Source organism: Amyelois transitella, chromosome 27 (genome assembly GCF_032362555.1).
Source record: "Amyelois transitella isolate CPQ chromosome 27, ilAmyTran1.1, whole genome shotgun sequence".
NCBI classification, from domain to species: Eukaryota; Metazoa; Arthropoda; class Insecta; order Lepidoptera; family Pyralidae; genus Amyelois; species Amyelois transitella.
Window position 1 is genome coordinate 2,590,366 of NC_083530.1, and position 23,400 is coordinate 2,613,765.

A 23,400-nucleotide genomic window follows, 5' to 3' on the forward strand; every position below is an offset into this window, starting at 1 on the left:
ACGCAATAATACGCCCACCGTGTGGCCAACGGTTTTTAGTTATACGTGATATTACGCCAGCCGCATGGAAAGGGTTAATTAATTTATAACCAAACGGTAAATTTTAAGTGTAAGTTAAGCAAAGGGTGTCCTTTATAAAAAAAACATGTTTAAGTTAAAAAGAAACATCTACATATCTAAAATCGGTCATCTCAATTTGACGCGTTCCTAATTAAACGTCACGTGATCATGGAACTACCTTCCGGGCCCCATCTGCCTTCGCGAGTTCAATCCTCATCGTTTTTTTACAATTGTTATCTCTCCGGGGAGAAGTCCGGAGTAACTACATTCTAACCTGAGATAAAGGAATATTCCTGTTGCAACTATACTATGCTTTTTTATTTATTAAAATTTTCATAAATCATTACATAAACTATCAGAAGAAAAAGTAGTTTGGAATGAACTGGTAATGATAATTTTTTCAATGCGTTTTTTTTTGTTTTCAGAACTACGGAACCGGAAACGCAGCCGCGACCGGCGCCGGCGCAGACAAGAAGTGAGACTCCACGCGCTCCAAACATCACGCGACGTACACAGACAAAACATTGGATATTACAATTGTCATACATATTGCAATGTTCCTCTATAGTTATTTTTAAGATTATTTCTCCCTTTATTGTTGCATAGTTGTAACGTTTTAAAATATGTTTTTAAATATTTAAATGGTATTTAACATTGTCCAAATTTGTTGCCTTAAATGTGCATGATTCGTCTCAGAAAGAGGCAACAGATTTAATAAAACTGATTTGAAAATGTTTAGTTTGTCCGTTTACGCGTGATTCTTCTTATATAAATATTAAGATAAGTTGGTAATATTTCCGCAAACGGTGATGTTTTCCACACCACAAATTAATTGGAAATCAGTTTGTGACTGTTAGTTTTTTTTTGTTTTATTACGGAGAAGATGTCAGTCTTACTTGTAATGACATATTATTTTATAAATTTAAGTACATAATCAATAATAGGTTGAACGGTTAAAGTTGACACGATTTTTTTAAACACAAAAAAAAATTACAGATAAATAATTTCTTACATACATATATATAAATCACACCTCTTTCCCGGAGGGGTAGGCAGAGACCACATCTTTCCACTTGCCATGATACCTGCATACTTCTTTCTTTCTTTTTTTCAATAATTTACCCATTTTTAATCGTGCTCACCTAAAAGTATATTGTTTGGGCTATTGTAAATACTCTAAAATAATATATTCGAATTATTTTTGTCATTTGAATTAAGATTAGGACAGTTTTGAGTTTTTGGTAGGTTGAGATGTTACATATTCTCTATAAAGCAAATTATAGGTTGATTTGATGTTGACTGTAACATCCCTCTTTGGTGACAATTTATTTTTCAAAGTGGCGACTCACTCGGAAAGCAATTTTATAAAAATTTTTAAAAAATATATAGTCCAATCCATTTTCTAAATATAATAAACATGTCATATAGTGTAAGTAATTTAATTTTGAGTCTGACAACTGTGAGTGAGACACCAAATTTCAAGATATTGAACCCCTGACATAACTTGAAGTGTATAATACCCAGAACGAAAAGTCATATACTTCAACTGACACTTGTAAACATACACTGTGTATAGTTTAATAATTTATGTGCCGAAAACTGCATTTGCTGATAAAAATATACTCGTTCAACTTCGTATAAAACCTTAGATCTTGTCATTATAACGTTACCTTAAGGGTAATTCTTAAGATCTTCGATGGGTAATTATAGTTAAGACTATGACGATGCAAAAATAATGTATGTATGTGTGCGTGCGTGAGAAGCTAAAGCTGAATGTAAAGACTAGTTGTAAGAGTGTGGGATTTAGTTTACGTCATAAAAATAATGATTTCATTTGAATAAATATATTTCTTAAGCATTTGTTGGATTTTATTTACCTTACCTTTTCGTGTTGTTAAATATATTATTATACGGGGTGAATTAAGAGGCTATTTAACACAACATTATTACTTTCGTTTAAACTTGGCATACACTGTAGTTTGCTTTTGTATATTAGATTTATTTTTGAATAGTTATTGCCCAGACTTCGTTCAACGTGAAAAATTAAGTTCACTGAAAAAGTGGGGAGAGAATTTTGTACTCATACCTACCAGTTTTAGCTAATATGGGTCATACTAATAAATAAAAAGACAATTTGATAGTAACAAGACCTCAAGTTTAACAAGCGCAACTGGCGGTAGAAATAACAGCAAAAGACGAAGATCTTTCACTGAAAATGATTTGCGCCGTAACACCATACGTTGTCAAGCCAGCACGGAACTGAAATTTAACTCTGGATGTAATATTTAAGAAAAAAAACAAGCAAAACTTTATACATTATTTATTGAAAAATAATGGTGAAAAAACCTGTTCGGGCAGTCTATACAATCGACGCCCGGGGAAAAACAGATAGTAGTAGTGTAACAGTAAGGTACTATAATATTATACTAGTTCGTACATCCACGCCGGCTCATAGTAAAATAGAGATTTTATACAACACGAAAAACAAATTCACAATACAAACAAATTGAAATTCGTTATGAATAACTTAACACTTTCATAAAAGAAAGAATAAGAAAATGCGACATTTTATTGGATAAATATTCGGTTTAGCTATTAAGATAAAAGATGAAAAGTTAATGCCTTATTAAACCCTACCTATCTTATATAATGTCACGTCACTGTGAATGAAACAAAACTTCAATTTCTAGTCACTCTCACACACAAAACCTTGTTAAATAAATGCAAACTACAAATCTAATAAAACTGGCTTCGAACTTGAACTTTTAACCTCAATATTTTACAAAAAGGAAATTAACAACTAAATTGAGTTTTACGCAACCGAAAAATATAGGTAGATTTACAATGGCGCGCTATTTATCCAAAATCCACTGTTAAAGGCTACACAGAACTTTTACTTTTGTATTCATTCTGTTATTTAGTGATATATTGAAATTGTCTCTTCGGTTGAAAAAAAGGCTCTATTTGTATAATTAGCCTTCTTAATCTGTAATTTAAATTGTTCAAATAATCTCAAATAAAGTTTGAGCGTCACACAATAACAAATGTAACCAAGATTAAAGAACAACTTTGATAAGTCAAAGTGCCATTTTAAAAGATATTATGTATTTTGATTTTTATTTAACACAAGTATCTTTATATGTAATAAATATATTGAAATGACGATTTAAAATAAAGTAAGCGTGCGAAATTAAAAATTATTGTCATGTTAGAAATAGTAAAGAGTATAACTCAAAAATTCAAAACCGAACATTTAAAAGTATTGCATTAAATCAATGTTGTTTCTGTTTATATTCTGTCGACATCGCTGAACGTCACTCGCCAACAGCCAATCACAGCGAAAGAATGCGTCGCGCTCAGCCAATAGCAGCGATGATTCCAAATCGCGTTATTAGATCACCTAGTCTGGTCAACGAAAGATCTTTGAGGCAGTTGAGCCCGAAGAGATTATTAGCGAGAAAATAGTACGATTAAGAAATCTGAGAAAAGGGAACTATTTGATAATAATTTACTCGTGTTTTTCCATCCGGTGGGTTCTACTCGCATAAAAACTATTAAAATCTTTAAGAAAGAAGTTGCCTATGGTAAATCAATATAGACGGAACACTCTTTGGTTCATAATCGTAGCAAAAAATAAGCTGTTAAAATTAGTCTTAAACTTAAAGATTTGCCGATAATTAATTAAAATGGTTGTCTTTTTTCCAATTTTATCTAGAATCTTAATCATAGCGATAAAAATCGCAGATATAAAACAACTGCAATTATTTATTCGCAATAAACTTCACACCAAAAACGTAAGATGTCGGTTTATAAAACTAATAAGTTTACCGACCTATCAATTTTGAATCACACAGGTGAAGTGGCACATAGACAATAAGTAACACGAAAGATAAACTGTACTTTTGGTAACTACCGTAACTCATGAGACCATATACCACATATAAGAGGAATACAATAAGACAATTGAAATACCATGTTGTACTTGAAACTATGAATGTGGCTTTGTATAGCACGCAATTTTCAGCGCAGTTATAAAGCTGTCAATTTGCAAGATAAAAACAAAACGCGGGAATATGGTACCATAGGTTGCGAAGTCAAATTCATTGAGAGTACATACTGTACCACAATACTCTCTATAGTATCATATTTTCGAATATTATGACCACAATACCCGCAACCGAATGGCTCTAGAGTCCCCATATTACGGAATTACTTCTTAATTATCCCTTACAAGGTAGATAGAGCCAACAGTCTCGAAAAGTTGCCAAAAATATAGATAACTCTTGAAAAAGTCATGTTTCAAGATGAACCTTAATATCACAATTAAACATTTAATTAGCTTTACGTTTAATTTGAAATAAATCAAATTTACAGACTTTAGAGAGCCACATAAAAAATATACAACCGTCGCATCGTTAACTTATGTATGTAGCTCACTGTATTGCAATATGATGTAAGTAGATTTACAAGGGCAAAGTTAAAATAAAGTAAAAAAAAGAAATATTTTTTTACATAAAACAATATCAATTCGTAGTCACAAAATGTTTTTATATAGGTTTCTTTGGACAAAAAATTCAGGTTTAACTTTTACAAACATGCATGAGAGACAAAATTTTAACTTTTTTTCCGTAAACAATGAGTTGTCATTGTAAGGCACAACACACAACTCTTTATGTACATTTTCAAGATGTCCAGATGTGTTTTATTTTATGCAATCAAGTATACACAGACATAGAACCAAGCTAGATACGGTAAGTTCACTTATCTTTATGAAAACTTAAGTGTCAACGTGTTTCTGCCATTGTAGAGTCAAAAGGGAAAATTAATAAAAATATAGTCACTTATTTCAACCAACTTTCTGGAAAATTTTAGTAAACGATCACATCGGATATCGAATGAAACTTAATAAAATGCAAAGTTGTCTAGCCGGGACCATGTCTGCGTTATTAGACAAAACTATGCACTTGATGAAAAGTTACCGTAGTCTATGGACGTTCGCATAACGAATGTCACGCGCACAAAATTTCTTCCGTGTCAATTTTGAATACTGGTTGGCGCATTGTCAAATCCGGAAATATAATAATACAAGATGATTTTATAATATAATGAGTTTTTATAAAAACTAGCCAAATATTATATTAGATCTAATCAATGAAATAAAAAATCATTTAGTATTGCGAGAAATCGTTGTTCAGGTTATTTTGAAAACTTCATATTGAAAAATAAGTTGAAAACTATATTTTCTTTTAATTCGAAGACTAAAAAAATAATTTCAATTTCAAAGATTAGAACATTATTAACTTAATTTTAAGGTCTTAAATTCAAATTCCATCCAATCCAAAAACATACGAAAACCCAATCTGTACATTTGGGCGTATACGTATAACATTGCCCTAATTTAACATTATCCAGATCTTAATAAAGTCAAAACATCAAATGATTGATCTTATTTTTATTTAAGTCTTATCAATTTACATATTTTCATCAATTTAACGAATTTTCTACATAACGATAAGGTTAGTTAGTAAAACACATTTAAAATACAATTTACAAATTACCTAATATTTTCAAGACTAAGACAATGGCACTTCTTTTTTTTTGAGTCCAAAAAGTCAATTAGTTACATATTAGTACAAACTTACTTAATTTATATGACATGAATCATGATTTACCTCTATATTTATCGGATAAGGTAGTTAGGATTTAGTTGTGCATTTTTAAATACATATTAAATGCATCTTATTATAATGGTACAACAATATTATTTTACAGTTCATTGAAGAATAAAAGACGGACGGACACCTAACTACGTATAGAAATGTGAGCACACTATTTTTTAAACAAAAATGCTTCGGTTATATAAAATTTTAGTGCAAAAAGTAAATATGATTTATGTATTTAAAAACGAAAGTATTTGAAATGATCGAAGTTTGAAATCTAATCTAAATATTAACTATAAATGCATACTCGTAAGCATATTGGACCTCCTAATAATTTAAAATAACGATATACCTATAATGTGTATTAAAAAAAAGAACTTTCAAATTAAAAGAAAAGAAAAAAAAAACTAAAATTCGATTATATCTAGTGGCCAGTGTGAAATCCGTCTTAATTTTTTTATACCTGTATTTTCCATGACATGAAAATTCGTTTGCATACGGTCGGGTTTTAAAAGTACAGTTTACAACAAGAATATGTATACCATTTTTAATGGTGTTTTCATTTTAATATGAAATGTATATTTCATTGAAACGTTGAGCGTACACCTTCATAATAAAATCGTATTTTGTATCAATTCGGGTAACTGCGTTAATGGAAATATAACCAATTAGGAATTGGAAAAAAATTACCTTGAAATTATTCGATTGTATAACTACTTCGGCCGAGACCGAGGGGAAATTGTATCTTTGCTAGCAGAAATGGAAAGAAAAAGGTCATTAGGTATTTTTTTCAAACTGTTTTTTTTTTGTTCTGAGTTGGTTATATTTCCGCCACTGTCTGTGTGGCGGCAACATTTTTTTTATTATTGCCAGTTTAAGAATGCAACGTCAGTCACCATACGGCCTTTGCTTTTTCGAGATAACATTATTATCGTAAAACATATACATAATAAGTAGTTATAATGAGTTATCGACAACGCGCCAACCGTAATTTCGCTAACACAACACATTTCCGTTTATCTGCGCCAACGCAGCTTGTCGTCTGTGGGGAACAAATAATGAATAAATTATTATGAACTGGATGAATGAAAGCAGGTTGACTAAGCAGATATACAAGGAGAGTGTGGTGGGAAAGGTCGAAGTGTGAAGACCTAGACGAACGTATCTTGATCAAATTAAGGACGTCCTGGCAAAGGGTCAGGTCAAAAGTACCCGAAACCGCCGAGCTTGCATGAAGAGAGTTATGAATGTGGATGAAGCGAAGAAAGTATGCAGAGATCGTGGAAAGTGGAAAGAGGTAGTCTCACCCCTCCGTTAAAGAGGCGTGATTTTATGTATACCTACAGGGTGACATTTAAAACAACTGCAGAACAGAGTTGTCGAGATCGCTCAGCTGAATGCATTGTGTCGTTGACCTCTGAATCGTACGCGTCGCTTTTCCGCCGGCCGGGGTTATATGACGTATTTAGGATCGTGGATTTTGATACTTCTATTTTTTTTCGTACTTTCTGAAATATGAACCGATAATTTTCTTTTAACGTTTTTAATATCCTTTAGATGAGTACACTTAACAGTTAAATTTATGCAGTTGAATTAAAAGTCACCCTGTATATGTATGTATGTATGTACAACAATAATATAAATGTGAGACTCACGCTGCTATTGCGGCGTCTGCGGCGAGGAGGAGCGCGAGTGGCCCGCCAGCGAGTGCTGCAGCGCCGCCGGCGTCAGCCACTCCCTGGGTTGCCAGAATAAAAATATTAATTTTAATTCAATTTGTGTAATTTTCAGAGATCGGAATAGGTAGATTGAATTGGGGTCAATGAACTGAAACGTATATATTAATATGGACATGCCTCCGTCCGGGATTGCGGGATTTGTAAATTATTAAGATTTTTTCCGGAATTTTTACAAGTGGGATGAAGAATATATTAGTGGTAGCTGTTTTTCCCCGACTTCGCTCACGTAAATTGTAGTCCTATGATACCCGCGGACAATGTAGTTTACTGTAAGTGTATGTACTGAAATGGAATCCCGGAATAGAGGCTTATCCATGTTATGCTTTCTATGGTAATTCATGATGCAAGTACATTAAATCAATCTACCTATTCCGATCTATGGTAATTTTATATTACGTTTATTAAGAATTTTATATATAAGATAAATAATATTACAGATAATATTATATATCTTATATATAAAATTCTCGTGACACAATGTTCGTTCCCGTACTCCTCTGATACTTGTTGAACTCCTCGGCTTGACCAATAGGGTACCGGACAGTAATCGAAAAAAAATCTAAGTTGTGTTTTAAAATAAAGTTTGTTATACAAGAACATCACATAATAAAGATTTTTAAGAAATAACAATGATTTATAATTTTAAATCAATAAATAAAGTTGCAAAAATCCAATATTTTTTATCTGTGCAGCGTAAGAACCCAAACACCAATCACAGTGAGTGACGTCATACGTAATGAGTGATAAGTAAACACCACTGCTTTGTATGTTATTTCGAGTTATTCTACGATTTATTTGCATTTTTCTAAAAATATTTAATTGTAATTAGTTACGAATTGAAGGACTTTACTCATAACAGAAGTTGTCGCAAGTGCTTGAAGCCGCCTATCAAGCTTTTATCATGGAACAAGGTTACAAACCGACAATAGAAATCTCCCAAAAGATTGATATTTTCATGGTGGGCAGTTCCTTTGCCACTAATACCGACTTTTATTTGCTGAATTAAGCAATGTGGAAATATTTGTGTAAGTATTTCAACCTCTTTTTGTTTATCTTAACAACAGAAATGAGTGAAGAAATTACAAACGAAAACATAACCTAAAACTAGTTTCATTGTTTACAAAGTTATTTTCACATATTTTTTTCTATGATTTTAAAGGTTAGATATTTATGGGTTTTGCATGTTTCTAGATCTGCGAGAAAATACTTAAATTATCCAAGCACTGATCACTTGTAATATGGCTTGTAGTTTGTTTTTCAAACATATGACGTCACGCGATCAGAATTGACGTAAAGTGCTGTTTTCGCGGCAATTTTAAATAAATTACGTTTTTCTCGTTTTTAAATACTCCAAAAGATTTATTTATTTAAAATAATATTTTTTATGGATATATAAATAAATAAAGATTATTTTTAAACACAATCTGAAAAGTTGTCCGGTACCCTATTGTCATGAAATTTTGTAAGCATATTGAGTAAGGTCTGAGAATCGGCCAACATCTATTTTTCATACCCCTTAGTGATAATGATTACCCTTTACATTTCTCTTTAACAAGAAATTACTTTAAAAATTATTTATATGGCAAAACAACGTTTGCCGGGACAGCTAGTTTGGTATAGATTACTATTATACATACTACAAGTGTAAAATGCGCATGTAACGTAGTTTTATTCTATCTGTTGGCTTTGTCTATCCCTTGTGGGGTAGACAAAGCCAACAGCCTTGAAAAGAAAGATATGCCACATTCAGCTGGTTGGCTTAATGATACAATTAAGATTCAAATAGTGACAAGTTGCTAGCCCATCGCCTAAAAAAAGAATCGCAAACTTATAAGCCTATCACTAAGTTGCCTTTTACGTCATCCATGGGAAAGAGACGGAGTGGTCCGATTCTTTTTTTATTTTGGTGCCGGCAACCACACGGCAAAAAATATTTTATGTTTCCAACTTAAAGCATAAATTGTCCAAATTGGATTAATTTAGGCAACGCCTACGCTAACTGTTATCATCGGCGCATTTTTTTCTTCTTAATATTAATACCTATAATGCAAAGCGTAAGTTCAAAATCAGTTATCTAATATATTCAAACGAGCAATTCTTGTATACATATGTATATACATATATAACGATTTTCATGAAAGTTACAGATTAGGGGCTTTTCGGCTCAAGGAATCGATTTATCAAGGTCCTAGGTTCGAGAAAAGCTCGGTTCGCAAGATATATAAACATTTTGAAAAAACCGCGTTTTAAGAAACTATATCAGCGCCGTCTCTTGTAGACCGAGCAAAGCTCGGGCAACCAGGTGCTGTTAGCTTATAAACAACTCACTTGGGCAGACATCTCTGTAAGAACGGCACGCAGGAACTCACGTACGCCAGACGATTCACCCAGGAAGGGATGTCACGATCGCACAGCGCCTGAAAAATTTTTGAAACGATAGAATAGATTTATTTTGATTTGAAATTTGGATACGACGTATCACTTATTGACGTCGCATCACTTATATCTAATTATAAATACTAACGCTTCCAAAGCGCATGTGTAGAAGTAGCAAACTACACTGCACCATTTTCACCTGACGTCAATTTACAAAAAATGAATGTAAGACTTATGATAGTCACAGGTTGCTAGCCCGTCCGCCAAAAAGAAGAATCCCAAGTTTATAAACCTATCCCTTAATCGCCTTTTACGACATCCATGGGAAAGAGATGGAGTGGTCCCATTCTTTTTTCTAATGGTGCCGGGAAACACACAGCATCTTGCTTTTTAAAGAAAACCATTAATAGATATGAACCTTCCCAAATGCCGCCCGCGCGGAGCTGGGGCAGATTGCTAGTGATTAATAAAAAAACATCATTTGCGAGCTGTAAAAATACATCGGACCAGTCCACAAACAATTGTATTCTCACGATATCAATTATGACTTATTACAGTGCAAATTACTCTTGTTAAATGGTCATTTAATGGTTATTATAGCTATATCATTATTTTTCAGACGAACTCCGTGTAGGTATATGTATATGTCGATACTTCAATGAAAACTTCACAGCTTCACGCCCATATATTGTATAATATACTAATATACATACATGTGATCACGTCTATATCCCTTGCGGGGTAGACAGAGCCAACAGAATCGAAAAGACTGAAAGGCCACGTTCAGCTTTTTCGCTCGATGATAGAATTAATATTCAAATAGTTACAGGTAGCTACTTTATCGCCTTAAAGAAAAACCCCAAGTTCATTAAGGGAGAGGCCTTAGTCGCCTTTTACAACATCCATGGGAAAGAGATGCGAGTCGTCCTATACTTTTTTCTTTTACCTACTTACTTACTACTTACTTTTTTCTATTATCGTAATAGTGCCGTGTGGTTCCCGGCACCATCACGATAATATAATACGACAGAAAAAATGCCTTATTTTACTTGAAATTATATAGACGATGTGATGTCGCGTGTCGCCATTTGGCAACGCACGTAATATTTGTATTGTATTTTTGTTTTTAAATAAATTAAAAATTTATAATTATTTAATTGATTTCACGTACCATACAAAATGCTGATGTGAAATGGTTGCAATTGTTGTTCATAAGGTGATATCTGAAAATAATAATTGGAGATTTTATAAATTTTAATCATTAATTTCCATTTCAGTCAGTCACCCGTGTTAAAATTTCAACTTATCTAAACCCACCGCGGCCGTACATCAATGACACTGAGTTACGTACATTAGTTTGACTGCCTACCGAGTTTCACACGGCGATTAGAACATACAGTGAGGCGATTCAATTCAGACGATTGGATGTGTAGCCTTGATCCAATATCAACACACCTGTGTTAGTTTTAAGGATTTGTTATTTATATTATTTATTCGTTTGTGTTGGTAACACTGTCGAATAAAAAATTTATCTATCTAATACGGGTTAGGTTCCCCTGCAAAGGTTGCGGAGGTCAGATGGTAGTCGCTACGTGTAAAAACCTGACTTACGTTATCCAAGATCAAAGTCACAAACTCCTCTCCAGAAAGGAGCACCCAACCGAGACTAACTACAGACAATTTGCAAGTATGTAATAAAAAAAAAAAAAAAAACGTTAGGTTTTTTTTTGTATATATAAAAAAAAAAGTACTGACCTGTCACCGCGGAATTGTTTGCCTAATTCGGCTACTAATTGCCGCACCTCCGCTTCGCTGAAGTCGGTATATCCTATGTGTACACTTTGCCTGCGGAGCAGAAACATAATGTTATACTATTTTCATAGACAAGTTTATTTTTTTAACCTAAGATTTTGAAAAAGGAAGGGTTTAAGATGAAACTTATTTGAACTTGGACTTAAATATTAAACTGTGAAAAAATTAAGTGAAGCTTATTCAGAATTATTTGTTTTATGCGTGAACTCATAGAACTCTAAAAAACTGAACTAGACTGGACTAGTTTGCATCTAGACTACATCTAGACTAGGTTGCATCGCAGGAGAGTGTCTAGAGGAGGTTAAAAAGAGCTTTTAAAATTTTAAGTTTATAAACAATTTGTGCGTTCCTTACAAAATTGAAGTTTCCAGGTGATTCTATTTTTATTGGGTGAAAAATCAAAATTTTAAGTTCTTATAAGACTACAAAATTTTCTGTGTCACGCAATAATACTTCTTAATATGTAACTACTATAAGACTGCTGACCCTGTCTACCCCGCGAGGGATATAGACTATAACTACTGGATACCTATGTGAAAAAATCTATATATCTTAAATATAAAATTCTCGTGTCAAAATGTACGTTCCACAATATTGAGTAGGTCTGAGAATCGGCCAACAACTATTTTTCATAGTGATAAGGGTTGTCCAGCCTTAACTTTTTTTTTAAACTAGAAATTACTTAAATAGGTATAGGCTTACAAACTTGGGATTCTTTCGTGACCATATGTATGTATGTAAACAATTTGTACGTTCCATACAAAGTTGAACTTTCCAACTAATGCTATCTTTATCGGATAAAAAATCAAAATTTAAAGTTAACTTAAGACTAAAATTTTCTGTGTCACGCAATAACACTACTAAATATGTAACTACTATAAGACAAAGTAACACTGTTCGTTCTCGTACTCCTCCGAAACGGCTTGACCGATACTCATGAAATTTTATGAGCATATTGAGTAGGTCTGAAAATCGGCCAACATAATATTTTTCATACCCCTTAGTGATAAGGGTTACCCTTAACATTTCCCTTTAACTAAAAATTACTTAAAAATTATTTATATGGCAAAACAACAAACAAAATAACAACGTATATAACAACGTTTGCCGGGACAGGTAGTATATATATATATATATATATATATATATATATATATATATATATATATATATATATATATATATATATATATATATATATATATATATATATATATATATATTGTTATATACGTTGTTATATGGTATATATATAGTACTGACCGGAACCGGAACTGCTCCCCCAGCTCCCGCTCGTCCCTGGGCGCGATCTCGAAGACGCCGGTGAAGGCGTACGGGTGCCCGCCGTACGCCCACTCCCCGCCGTGCACCTGCACCCCGCTGTGAAACACCCCCACCCCCGCGCTCGCTGTGTACCTTACCACAATATATGTAAAATAGAGATAGAATCACAATAATGAAGTGCCGTGTGGTTCCCGGCACTAATAGGACAAAGAATAAGACTACTCCATCCCGTGGATTTCGTATAAGTCGACTAAGGGATAGACTTATACAGGGTGACATTTAAAACAACTGCATCCTTTTAAACATAGACTATACCCATGCTTCTGAGCTGTTTGAGCCTATTTTTATTTAAATTAAACGTCATCATTTTCACATTTAAAAACCCTCAAAAACTACGTCACACGCTACTACTCATACTACAAAAAGAAATTAAAACTAAACATGTAAATAAATGTCTGAAAAATTAATTATTTTTCTAGTATCAAGATCAAGTAAAGTACAGAGTTGTCGAGATCGCTCAGCTGAATGAATTGTGTCGTTGACCTCTGAATCTTACGTCGCTTTTCCGCCGGCCGGGGTGATATGACGTATTTAGGATCGTGGATTTTGATACTTTTATTTTTTTTTCGTACTTTCTGAAATATGAACCGATATTTTTCTTTTACGTTTTTAAATATCCTTTAGATGAGTACACTTAACAGTTAAATTTATGCAGTTGAATTAAAAGTCACCCTGTATATGGGATTCCTCTTTTAGGCGATGGGCTAGCCGCCTGTCACTATTTAAATCTCATTTCTATCATTAAGCCCAACAGCTGAACGTGGCCCTTCTGTATTTTCTAGATTGTTGGCACTGTCTACCCAGCAAGGGATATAGACGTCACTATATGTATAACGACGACGAACGTATCTTGATCAAATTAAGGACGTCCTGGTAAAGGGTCAGGTCAAAAGTTCCCGAAACCGCCGAGCTTGCATGAAGACAGTTATGAATGTGGATGAAGCGAAGGAAATATGCAGAGATCGTGGCAAGTGGAAAGAGATAGTCTCTGCCTACCCCTCCGGGAAAGAGGCGTGATTTTATGTATATATGTATAACTATGGATTTCACACACACACACAATCACGTCTATATCCCTCGCGGGGTAGACAGAACCAACAGTCTTGTAAAGACTGATAGGCCACGTTCAGCTATTTCGCTTTAAGATAGAATTGAGATTTAAATAGTGACAGCTTGCTAGCCCATCGCCTAAAATAGGAATCCCAAGTTTATAAGCCTATCCCTTAGTCGCCTTTTACGACATCCGTAGGAAAGAGATGGAGTGGTCCTATTCTTTTTTGTAATGGTGCCGGGAACCACACGGCACACTATGGATTTCATATCTATACTAATATTATAAAGCTGAAGAGTTTGTTTTGTTTGTTTGTTTGTTTGTTTAAACGCGCTAATCTCAGAAACTACTGAACCGATTTGAATAATTCTTTCACTGTTAGATAGTCTATTTATCGAGGAAGGCTATAAGCTACATTTTATCCCGGATTTCCTACGGGAATCGTCAACAATGCAGGTGAAAGTTGAATGAGTCGGCCATCTGCGAGCTTTCCACGCGAACGCTGCGCAAACCAACAAAGATATAGTAAAACAATGTACTAAAGATGTGAAGTACTCATTTTTTGCCACAAAAAAGTCCGCGAGAGCATATATCTATCTCTTAAGGTTTACTTACAATAACCACTTTTATGTTCATTTTTTAAGATTATTATTTCATTATAAACATAAGTTATTTTGAAACCAATTTTCTTTAATTCAGTATTAATCCTTATCCAAATAAATATGTTTATTACTTTCGGCTTTTCATGTAGACTAAAATTGCCATTTACAGTATATAAATCAGACGAATAGGTTTTGAGATATAGTCGTTATAAGCAATTTGCAGCGAAACATTTAATACGGCGAACCAGCGTTCTTTCTAATACGCGTGACCACAACTGTCTTTGATATCACTTAATTTCAATGAACATCTTAGAAGATATTACTATTTTAAAGTAAAGTATCAGTCTGTAAGATCCCACTACTATGCAAAGGCCTCTCATCTCACTATATACGGTCTCCGTTCCGTCGCGGGTAATGATGTGGGCAAGTCGCATAACAATTAGCAGCTATAATTGATAAAGCCGAGGAGAATGTTTGCAAAAATAAATATGATGACCAAAATAACTATTCCACGCGGACGAAGTCGCGGGCACAGCTAGTATATACATATATACATAAAATCACGCCTCTTTCCTTCCTCCTTTCTCTCTTTCCCATTGTATAACTATTGGAGCGTGCAATTTAATTTGCTGCGCACTAACAGGGTTCATGTTTGAACTAATTTTATATCAAAGTGGGTGGTAGGTGACACAAGTTTTATATCAAAACTTTTTATATCATATGTACAATTTATGTAAACACATGAGATGCAATAATGCAAGAGTATTGTGCAAACTCACCAATTCGTCCAGTACATGTCGTATACATTCAGCACGACCTCCACTTGCCCGGGGCGCGGGCCCCGCTGCTCGCTCCTCCGGGACAACAGCGACATGCACGAGGGGAACATCGTGCAAATACCGCACGACTGCGAAACACAAGTTAACAATCACTAGGTACATAGTATAAAACAAAGTCGCTATTTCAGTCTGTTTGTCTGTATGCTTAAATCATTAAAATTACGCAACGGATTTTGTAGCGGTTTTTTTTGTAACAGGTAGAGTGATTCAAGTGGAAGGTTTTTATGTATAATAACATTTATGATTTTGCACCCGTGCGAAGCCGGGGCGGGTCGCTAGTATAATATAAAATTATAGCTGAAATGTTACTTGGGTGTGCCGTGGTTATTGGTTAAGGGCCGTGTGGTTCCCGGCAGTGCCGTGTGGTTCTCGGCACCATTACAAAAAAGAATAGGACTACTCCATCTCTTTCCCATGGATGTCGTAAAAGGCGACTTAGGAATAGGCTTATAAACTTGGGATTCCTCTTTTAGGCGATGGGCTAGCAACCTGTCACTATTTGAATCTCAATTCTATTATTAAGCCAAATGTCCGGCCAAACTGGCTGGTCTGTCCGGCTATTAGGTTTGGTGACCTGGCAACCCTTATTCGGACTAATATAAGACTATACAGTGATAACTAGTGAGTGTGTCGTTGCAACTGATGGGGATCACCACTATCAGTCACCATAACGTTTTCATCTGATTTCATGACTTAAAACATCACTACGTATCTTGAAAGACGACGACACATAATTCTTACAGATTCTAGAACAATACGATATCCCTATTATTTCATTTTATTCCTTCTTCCTTCTTTATTCCCGGTTGCATCCCCACCACTCTGGAGAGGAACCCGGGATTTAAATTGAATATGGATCCTGGATTTGGTGAATCAGGTTATTATTTCACACGAAGCGACTCCCGTCTGACCTTCGCAACGGAACTTAACCCGTATTGGATCGACCATGGCTATATGTACATCCAATTGCACATAAATTAATTGAATTCACCTCACAAGTTTCTAATTTACAAATTACGTCATATAAATCTAATCTATTTTTACAGCGCATAAATAATAAATATTGACTATCTTTATGATCAGATTATACTATCATCGCCGTTGTAATGAGCCACTGGAATTTGTTTCGTAGTGAGCTTGCCTCGAGTCACGAGGTCCCGGATTCGGTGCTCGGTAAGGTTTTAATGAAAATATCACTTTTTGGACTTGGAAGTTTGTTTTATTTTATTTTATTTATTTATTTATGTACACAAAATTATATACAGGAGCATTTAAATACAGTAATTGTAGAACAAAGGTGCTACTTATTTCAAAAGAAATCACTTCCAGTAGACCCATGAGAGGAGAGATGAATTTTGGAGCGGTATGGTAAATTTTTTTTATAGAAATTAATTTAATTACCAAAATAGGATACAAGGTATCGTTTAATGACCTCAACTATAATTATGTCTAGTACCTACCTCGTCCAAAACGCAAGTGCCGAAGAGGCGGCGAAACAAACTACACCGTAGCATTATAACCGAACGTTAATTTACAAAATATGGACCTTAAATCTTATCTATTGTTGCCGGGAACCACACAGCACAATATTTTTTTATGTTAACAACATGAGCCATAAATTGTCCAATTTGGATTAATTTAGGCAACGCCTAAGCGAACTGTTATCATCGGTTGCAATTATCTTTAAGCTGACATATTATCGCTTTACTGTGTATGATTGCTTAAAAACACAATTATTTTTAACATTTATAATAAAGGCAATTATAAAGCACCATTAAAATTCGAACACAAATATATGACATCATACAAGTGCGTATTTTAATAAAACCTATGTCTGTTTATTTATTTGTAACCGTGGGAATCAAAATATATCAAGTTACCTACTCGATAAAAACCTTAAATATATTTTTTGAATATATAAATAAAACATTTCTTCATTCAATAAAATTAAGAATAATAAACCATAGACCTGATGGTTGCCTTAACTTTTTTTTAAGACTGTTGGTTCTGTCTATGTAGATGGAGACGTGAATATACCTACTATACATCTATACCCTATCTATGTAGGTACCTAAGAATAGGACCACTCCCAACTCTTTCCCATGGATGTCGTAAAAGGCGACTAAGGGATAGGCTTACAAATTAGGGATTCTTTTTAGGCGATGGGCTAGCAACCTGTCACTATTTGAATCTCATTTCTATCATTAAGCCAAATAGCTGAACGTGGCCATTCAGTCTTTTCAAGACTGTTGGCTCTGTCTACCCCGCAAGGGATATAGACGTGACCATATGTATGTATGTATGAGAAAAATATTATTATATTCTCTGAAATACCTAATTCTTATTAAGTACACCTAGTCGTAGTATAAATTAATCATATTCAAGTGCCATTTAACCTTCAACCTCGGCACAACTTAACTAGTGCACGCTGCATTTTTTATGCCGTTCGTACGACGTAATGCAAAATTATTCATTTTAACGGTCTAATAAGCCTTAATTGTAAACATGCAAACTCATGAAAAGATTTTATTAAAATCCAGGCCACTTGTTAGATTAATTCCACCGCGTTTCACTTTTTTTTTGCACTTATAGTCCGACCACGAAGTTTAAATGTTTTCACTTAAACTTTTCAAATATGCATAGCATAAATAAGTTCAAACAATACACAAAGTTTATGACACTGGCAACAAGCAAACTGATCGAATTTATTTTTAATATGAATAGGTTTTTAAAATTATGAATCTCTTATCACACTGCGTCTACTATTTACTAAATTATTTTTCTACACACTGGCCATAAACACAAAAATTAAAAAAAAAAATCTCATTTTTTTTAATAAACAGATATTAATATCAATTAAAAAATTACCTTCCTAGGTGTATCAGTGATTTTGATTTTCTTTTTCATCGTCACTTGATGATTTCCCCGAAGAATAGCACTGTCATTTTACAAGTATTAATTTGTCTTGCAATCAAGAGGTGTGGCGAGAGCCGCGTCTCATTCTTTAATGACTGTAATGAGTGCACGTCAGATTTCATTGAAGGACGAGATAAGGTATTTTTCACATGAATCCACTTCCGAATAAAACTTTAATCTTTTACATTTACACTGTGACCTGATAATTATGATTAAATTACTATACAAATTAATTAAGATTCTGTATCTTATAATGGTATTTATGTATGCTTATATTTAGGAGTCCTTTTGTTTTGTTTGTTCCATAGTTTTGCTTTCATTTTTTAAAAGAATTTAAACATACATACATAGGTATAAAGTCTATATCCCCTGCGGGGTAGACAGAGCCAACAGTCTGGAAAAGACTGATAGGCCACGTTCAACTGTTGTTTGGCTTAATGAATTAAAACAGACTAAAAAAACACTAAAATGCTAAAAATCTATTTGTGCAGTCGGTGCTCGCTAAACAATATAAGTAGGTACTTGATAAATTTATATGTCAATTACGGCTAGATTGCACACAATATACCTACCATAAGTCGCCAATCGAATCATCAATTTTTTTTATTATTAAAACTCAATGTAAATGAATTAATCTGCACAATGTAGGTATTCTCTCGTCCGCATTTCTATTCTTAGTTTGGATAGTTGCTTTTTACCGCTTCTTCTGCACTCACGCTTTGAAAGCGGCAATAAACTTAAGTTATTTATTTGACGTCAACAAATGTTGTGAAACCAAAAGATATGACAATTATTTAGTGATAAGTGTCCCATAATAATTAATAAAAAATTTTAATTTGAATAAGGTACTAACCCACTTAACGCCAAGGTACGACGTATTGTTAATTTTAGTAACATAATAAGTAAAATAATGAAATGACAATCTATACTAATATTATAAAGCTGAAGAGTTTGTTTGTATATTTGTTTGAACACGCTAATCTCAGGAACTACTGGTTGGTTGAAAAAATATTTTTGTGTTGAATAAACAATTTATCGAGGAAGGCTTTAGGCTATATAACATCACGCTTCAACTTTTAGGAGCAAAGAAATAATGGAAAATGTGAAAAAAAACGGGAAAGCTCGAGAGCTTCCGTTGCGTGCGGTGCGAAAACGGTTCAATACCAAAAATATATGTATGAAAGAATTATTCCTCTTGAAATAATCTAAAAAATGTCCACGACATTATATGTCTATCTTTTGAGATTAAGTCACTAGAACCGTTTTTATGGTAATTTAAATTTATAAAGCTGAGGAGGCTGTTCGCAAAAATAAATAATGTCCAAAATGACTATTCCACGCGGACGAAGTCGCGGGTACAGCTAGTAAAGAATAAACAGAGAATCATACGATTGTCGCATGCATATGATGGTGACACATTACGCGTATCTCCTAAATCAAACAAAAATTGTTAATCACTGTGATCATATTACACTTTTTTCTTCCAGAGCTGAGTGATCAAAGATCCCTTGAAATAAATAACTAGCGACCCGCCCCGGCTTCGCACGGTAGCATTTTTAGGCACTTTCCGACCTCGTGAAGCACGGAGGAGCGACAATTCAGAAAAACCTTGTGAAAAGGGATTCTGGGCACGGGCCCCGTGCGGTTATGTTAAAATAATGTACACCTATTGATTACAGTAAAGTGAATGGAAAGACATATATAAATACACTAAGAATCTGCTGTGTTAGAAACTAGCGTTAATGAACGAATGACCTATGTAATGTGAGACTTGATAACTTCTGATAAACTGTTCCTTCATTTAGATATTATTTTATAAAAAAATCTTTTACATACATATAATCACGTCTATATAATATGCAGACCGAGCCAACAGTCTTGAAAAGTCTGATAGGCCACATTCAGCTGTTTATATACATATTTAATCTATACTAATATTATAAAGCTGAAGAGTTTGTTTGTTTATTTGAACGCGCTAATCTCACGAACTCCTGGTTCGAATTTAACAAATCTATAAGGAGCAAAGAAATAATGGAATATGTGAAAAAAACGGAGAAAATTATTCACACTCATTATAGTTGCAGCGTGATGTTATAAAGCCTATATAGCCTTCCTCGATAAATTGTCTATTCAACGCAAAAAGAATTTTTCAATTCGAACCAGTATATCCTGAGATTAGCGCATTCAAACAAACAAACTCTTCAGCTTTATAATATTAGTATAGATTAGTATAGATATAGATGTGAAAAGACATCCATGAGAAAGCAATCTTGTGGTATTACTCTAAAGTCAAACGTGATCACGACACTATCAGTATAGCTACTACATAATAGCTTGCTTTAGATGAATGTGTTTATTCCCTTAGTCACCACATCCACTGGAAAAAGACGAATGGTGTTATTCTAACGATAACTCCCTGTTAAGGTCCATGGCAGATCTGTTTCCATAGAATTTAAACGGCCAAATGGTCAGTTTCACCTGCCCCCGACTTAACAAGTAAATAGCGTTCCGTAAAATAAGGTATCGAAATAACTACAATGGCATGTGGTGTCCAGTGCAAACACATCAAATTAGAGGACTTAACGTAATCCAGTGTAATTCCTCATTTGTTTGTCCGCTTATCACGAGCGGGCCATTTCTTTGTTTACCCTGATAAGAGGTCACATGGCCGCTTGTTTACGGCCATAAAACAATAACAGAGATGGGAGGGAATTTTTTTTAAACAGTTAAAATACTTTGAATTTCTTACAAGGTGGTCAAGGACATAGAAATAGGAATGATACGAGACAACAGAAATGGCAAGTCAAGAGTCCTTGCAACCGAAGAGCTTGCATTAACAAAGTTACGAATGTGGATGAAGCGAACAAATTTTACAGGGATTGTGGCAAAAGGAAAGATGTAGTTCCTGCCTACTCCTGCGGTAAAAAGGCATGATTTTATATATGTTTCAGAAATATCATATTGTACATGACACTGAAGGCATGTTGTGTTATCCTATCCTACTAATATTATAAATGAAAAAGTTTGTGAGTATGTCAGGATGTCAGTATGGATGTTTGTTACTCTTTCACGCAAAAACTACTGAACCGATTACTATGAAATTTGATATGTTCAAATTCAAATTTTTATTTGCGTAATATGAATACAACAAGGTTAGATGTTGGTAGCTGAACACCCAGAATAACATAAAGGCTACTTTTTATCCCGGAGTTCCCGCGGGATTGATAGGGTTTCCATGCGAACGAAGTCGCGGGCGGCCTCTAGTCATACATAAAAAGTAATTTGTGATTGGCATTAGTTGCGACGGCACATTTATCAATGCATACCACTTCTATCGTTTTCGATATTCAAGGGCTGTAACATTTTTCCGAACAAGCAATATAAATTTGCCACATGTGCCATAATTTCAGAACATGTTTTAAAATACTTGACCAAATTAAAACATCAGAAATGATTCATTCATTTAGAAAAGTTAAATAGGTAACAATTAGAGATTTGCTAAATGGTATTTCATTTGTGAATTATAACTAAATTATGAGGGATATCTGAATTATGTCAAGTAGAAAGTGCAGATTTTTCAGGATACTTTTTGAATATAGAATTAGGAATAACATGAACTATAGAAGTACATCTTACATCTTAATTCTGAGTTTGAGTAGACATCTATACAACTGCACAGGAAAAAGCATATGACAACAAAATATAATTATATGAGCTATACAATATTATTTCTAATAATGAGGATTTATTAAAATACAACAAATTCATCTATCTTAGTGGATGCCACTGGTGACTAAGGGATGAAAACACTAGCTAATAAGCTACAAGGGAGGGGGGCAGATAACTATAAAATCATTTCTAAATCATATCACATCTTCATGATTATATAAAACTAAATGACACATAAAAGCAAACAAAAAGTAAAAAGCTATGAATTTTTTTTATGATTACATATTTTTAATAATTTGCTGATGAAGTAAAAAAAATTGTCTTGAAATTATTCTTGACTATTTCAAGGTAATCTTAAAGTGATTATAAGAATGAACAAAATGGAACTAAATAAATAATAAACTAATTCATAGTGTAACTTTCAATACTAGAAAAAAAAGTTTTACAGGTAATGTACAGAAATGAAAAAGAAATGTGCACAAAATATAAACAGTGCCCTTCTAACTACGAAAACGGAATCATTCTTACAAAGATACAAGTTTCGTAGGGCTCCTCCTGGGAGACTATGGGCGAGGCAATGAGGGGGCAACAGTCCTCAGTGGCTGGCCGGCTCTCCGATGCCCTCCGTTCCGTGCGTAGACGGCAAGTGTCACATCTCTTCATTTCTATACATACTTCTTAACTGCGGACTAAATATTTGCCCTTTATAACATTAAATTTTTTAGAAATAGACATATAACAGAAATTTCTAAACTACCCACATAACAAAAAAATATGTACCTCACTGTCGATTAGTGGTTCCTCCATTGTTAAAACAAATTGAAAACCAACATTTTAATCAAGGATTAACCCGACTAACAACGACAGGCCATATTAGTTAACTATGAATAACAAGCACAAATTGTATGCAAATGAAATCCGGCCATTAGCAAAATGATGACGATAGGACCATGGTCACAACGCACGTATGCCGGGGACACACGTGTGATGAAAACTATAACTAAATCAATATAAAATAGCAAAAAAACTGTACTTACTACTATTATCAGATTTCACTAGAATTCGAAAGTATTCCATAGAATTTACGACCCTTCTCAAACTGTTAGCTCCATCATTTTGTCAGCATCGATGAAGCCATTCAATATAACAATATTTATACAATCAAAATTGTAGACAAATGTTAGAAAACACTAAAATTTTACGTTTTACACAATAGATTCTAATGTGCTTTGGTTACTTTTGACAAATCTGACATTTATTTTTTATGACTACATTCATAGGCTTAGATTCAAGTTTTTTGTATTAGTGACGTAGGAAAAGTGGCTTTGAGGG

The 23,400-nt window shown here is 33.9% G+C and overlaps 3 protein-coding genes and 1 long non-coding RNA gene across 11 annotated transcripts in view; 2 read left to right on the plus strand and 2 right to left on the minus strand.

The window, feature by feature from the left end:
- The window catches only part of LOC106142107 (heterogeneous nuclear ribonucleoprotein U-like protein 1), a 45,717-nt gene extending 43,799 nt beyond the window's left edge, over positions 1-1,918 (plus strand). For all 5 annotated transcript variants that reach the window (XM_060951984.1, XM_060951983.1, XM_060951985.1 and 2 more), the window contains one exon: positions 486-1,918. In XM_060951984.1, the coding sequence (XP_060807967.1) occupies positions 486-539 (54 nt within the window). In that variant the 3' untranslated portion in view covers positions 540-1,918. The remainder of the gene's footprint in view (positions 1-485) is intronic.
- The window catches only part of LOC106140558 (coatomer subunit delta), a 38,283-nt gene that overhangs the window by 5,839 nt on the left and 9,044 nt on the right, over positions 1-23,400 (plus strand). The gene's annotated exons all lie outside the window — the stretch shown is intronic.
- Positions 2,366-6,574, minus strand: LOC132903514 (uncharacterized). The gene is made up of 2 exons (XR_009657430.1): positions 3,461-6,574; positions 2,366-3,355 (listed from the first exon to the last, which is right to left on the minus strand). It is a non-coding gene; the product is annotated as an uncharacterized LOC132903514 (long non-coding RNA).
- LOC106140773 (deubiquitinase DESI2) lies at positions 6,599-23,352 on the minus strand. Of its 4 annotated transcripts, none has more exons than XM_013342408.2 (9): positions 23,106-23,352; positions 22,597-22,757; positions 15,424-15,551; positions 12,911-13,063; positions 11,591-11,680; positions 11,007-11,058; positions 9,788-9,876; positions 7,376-7,458; positions 6,599-6,762 (listed from the first exon to the last, which is right to left on the minus strand). In XM_013342408.2, exons 2-8 carry the CDS (start codon positions 22,729-22,731, stop codon positions 7,380-7,382), a joined length of 726 nt encoding a protein of 241 aa, XP_013197862.1. In that variant the 5' UTR covers positions 22,732-22,757; positions 23,106-23,352; the 3' UTR covers positions 6,599-6,762; positions 7,376-7,379. The 4 variants fall into 4 exon arrangements, with proteins under 4 accessions (XP_013197862.1, XP_060807975.1, XP_013197899.1 ...); XM_060951992.1 differs by lacking the exon at positions 23,106-23,352 and adding an exon at positions 22,849-23,031; XM_013342445.2 differs by lacking the exon at positions 22,597-22,757 and having other exon boundaries at positions 23,106-23,344.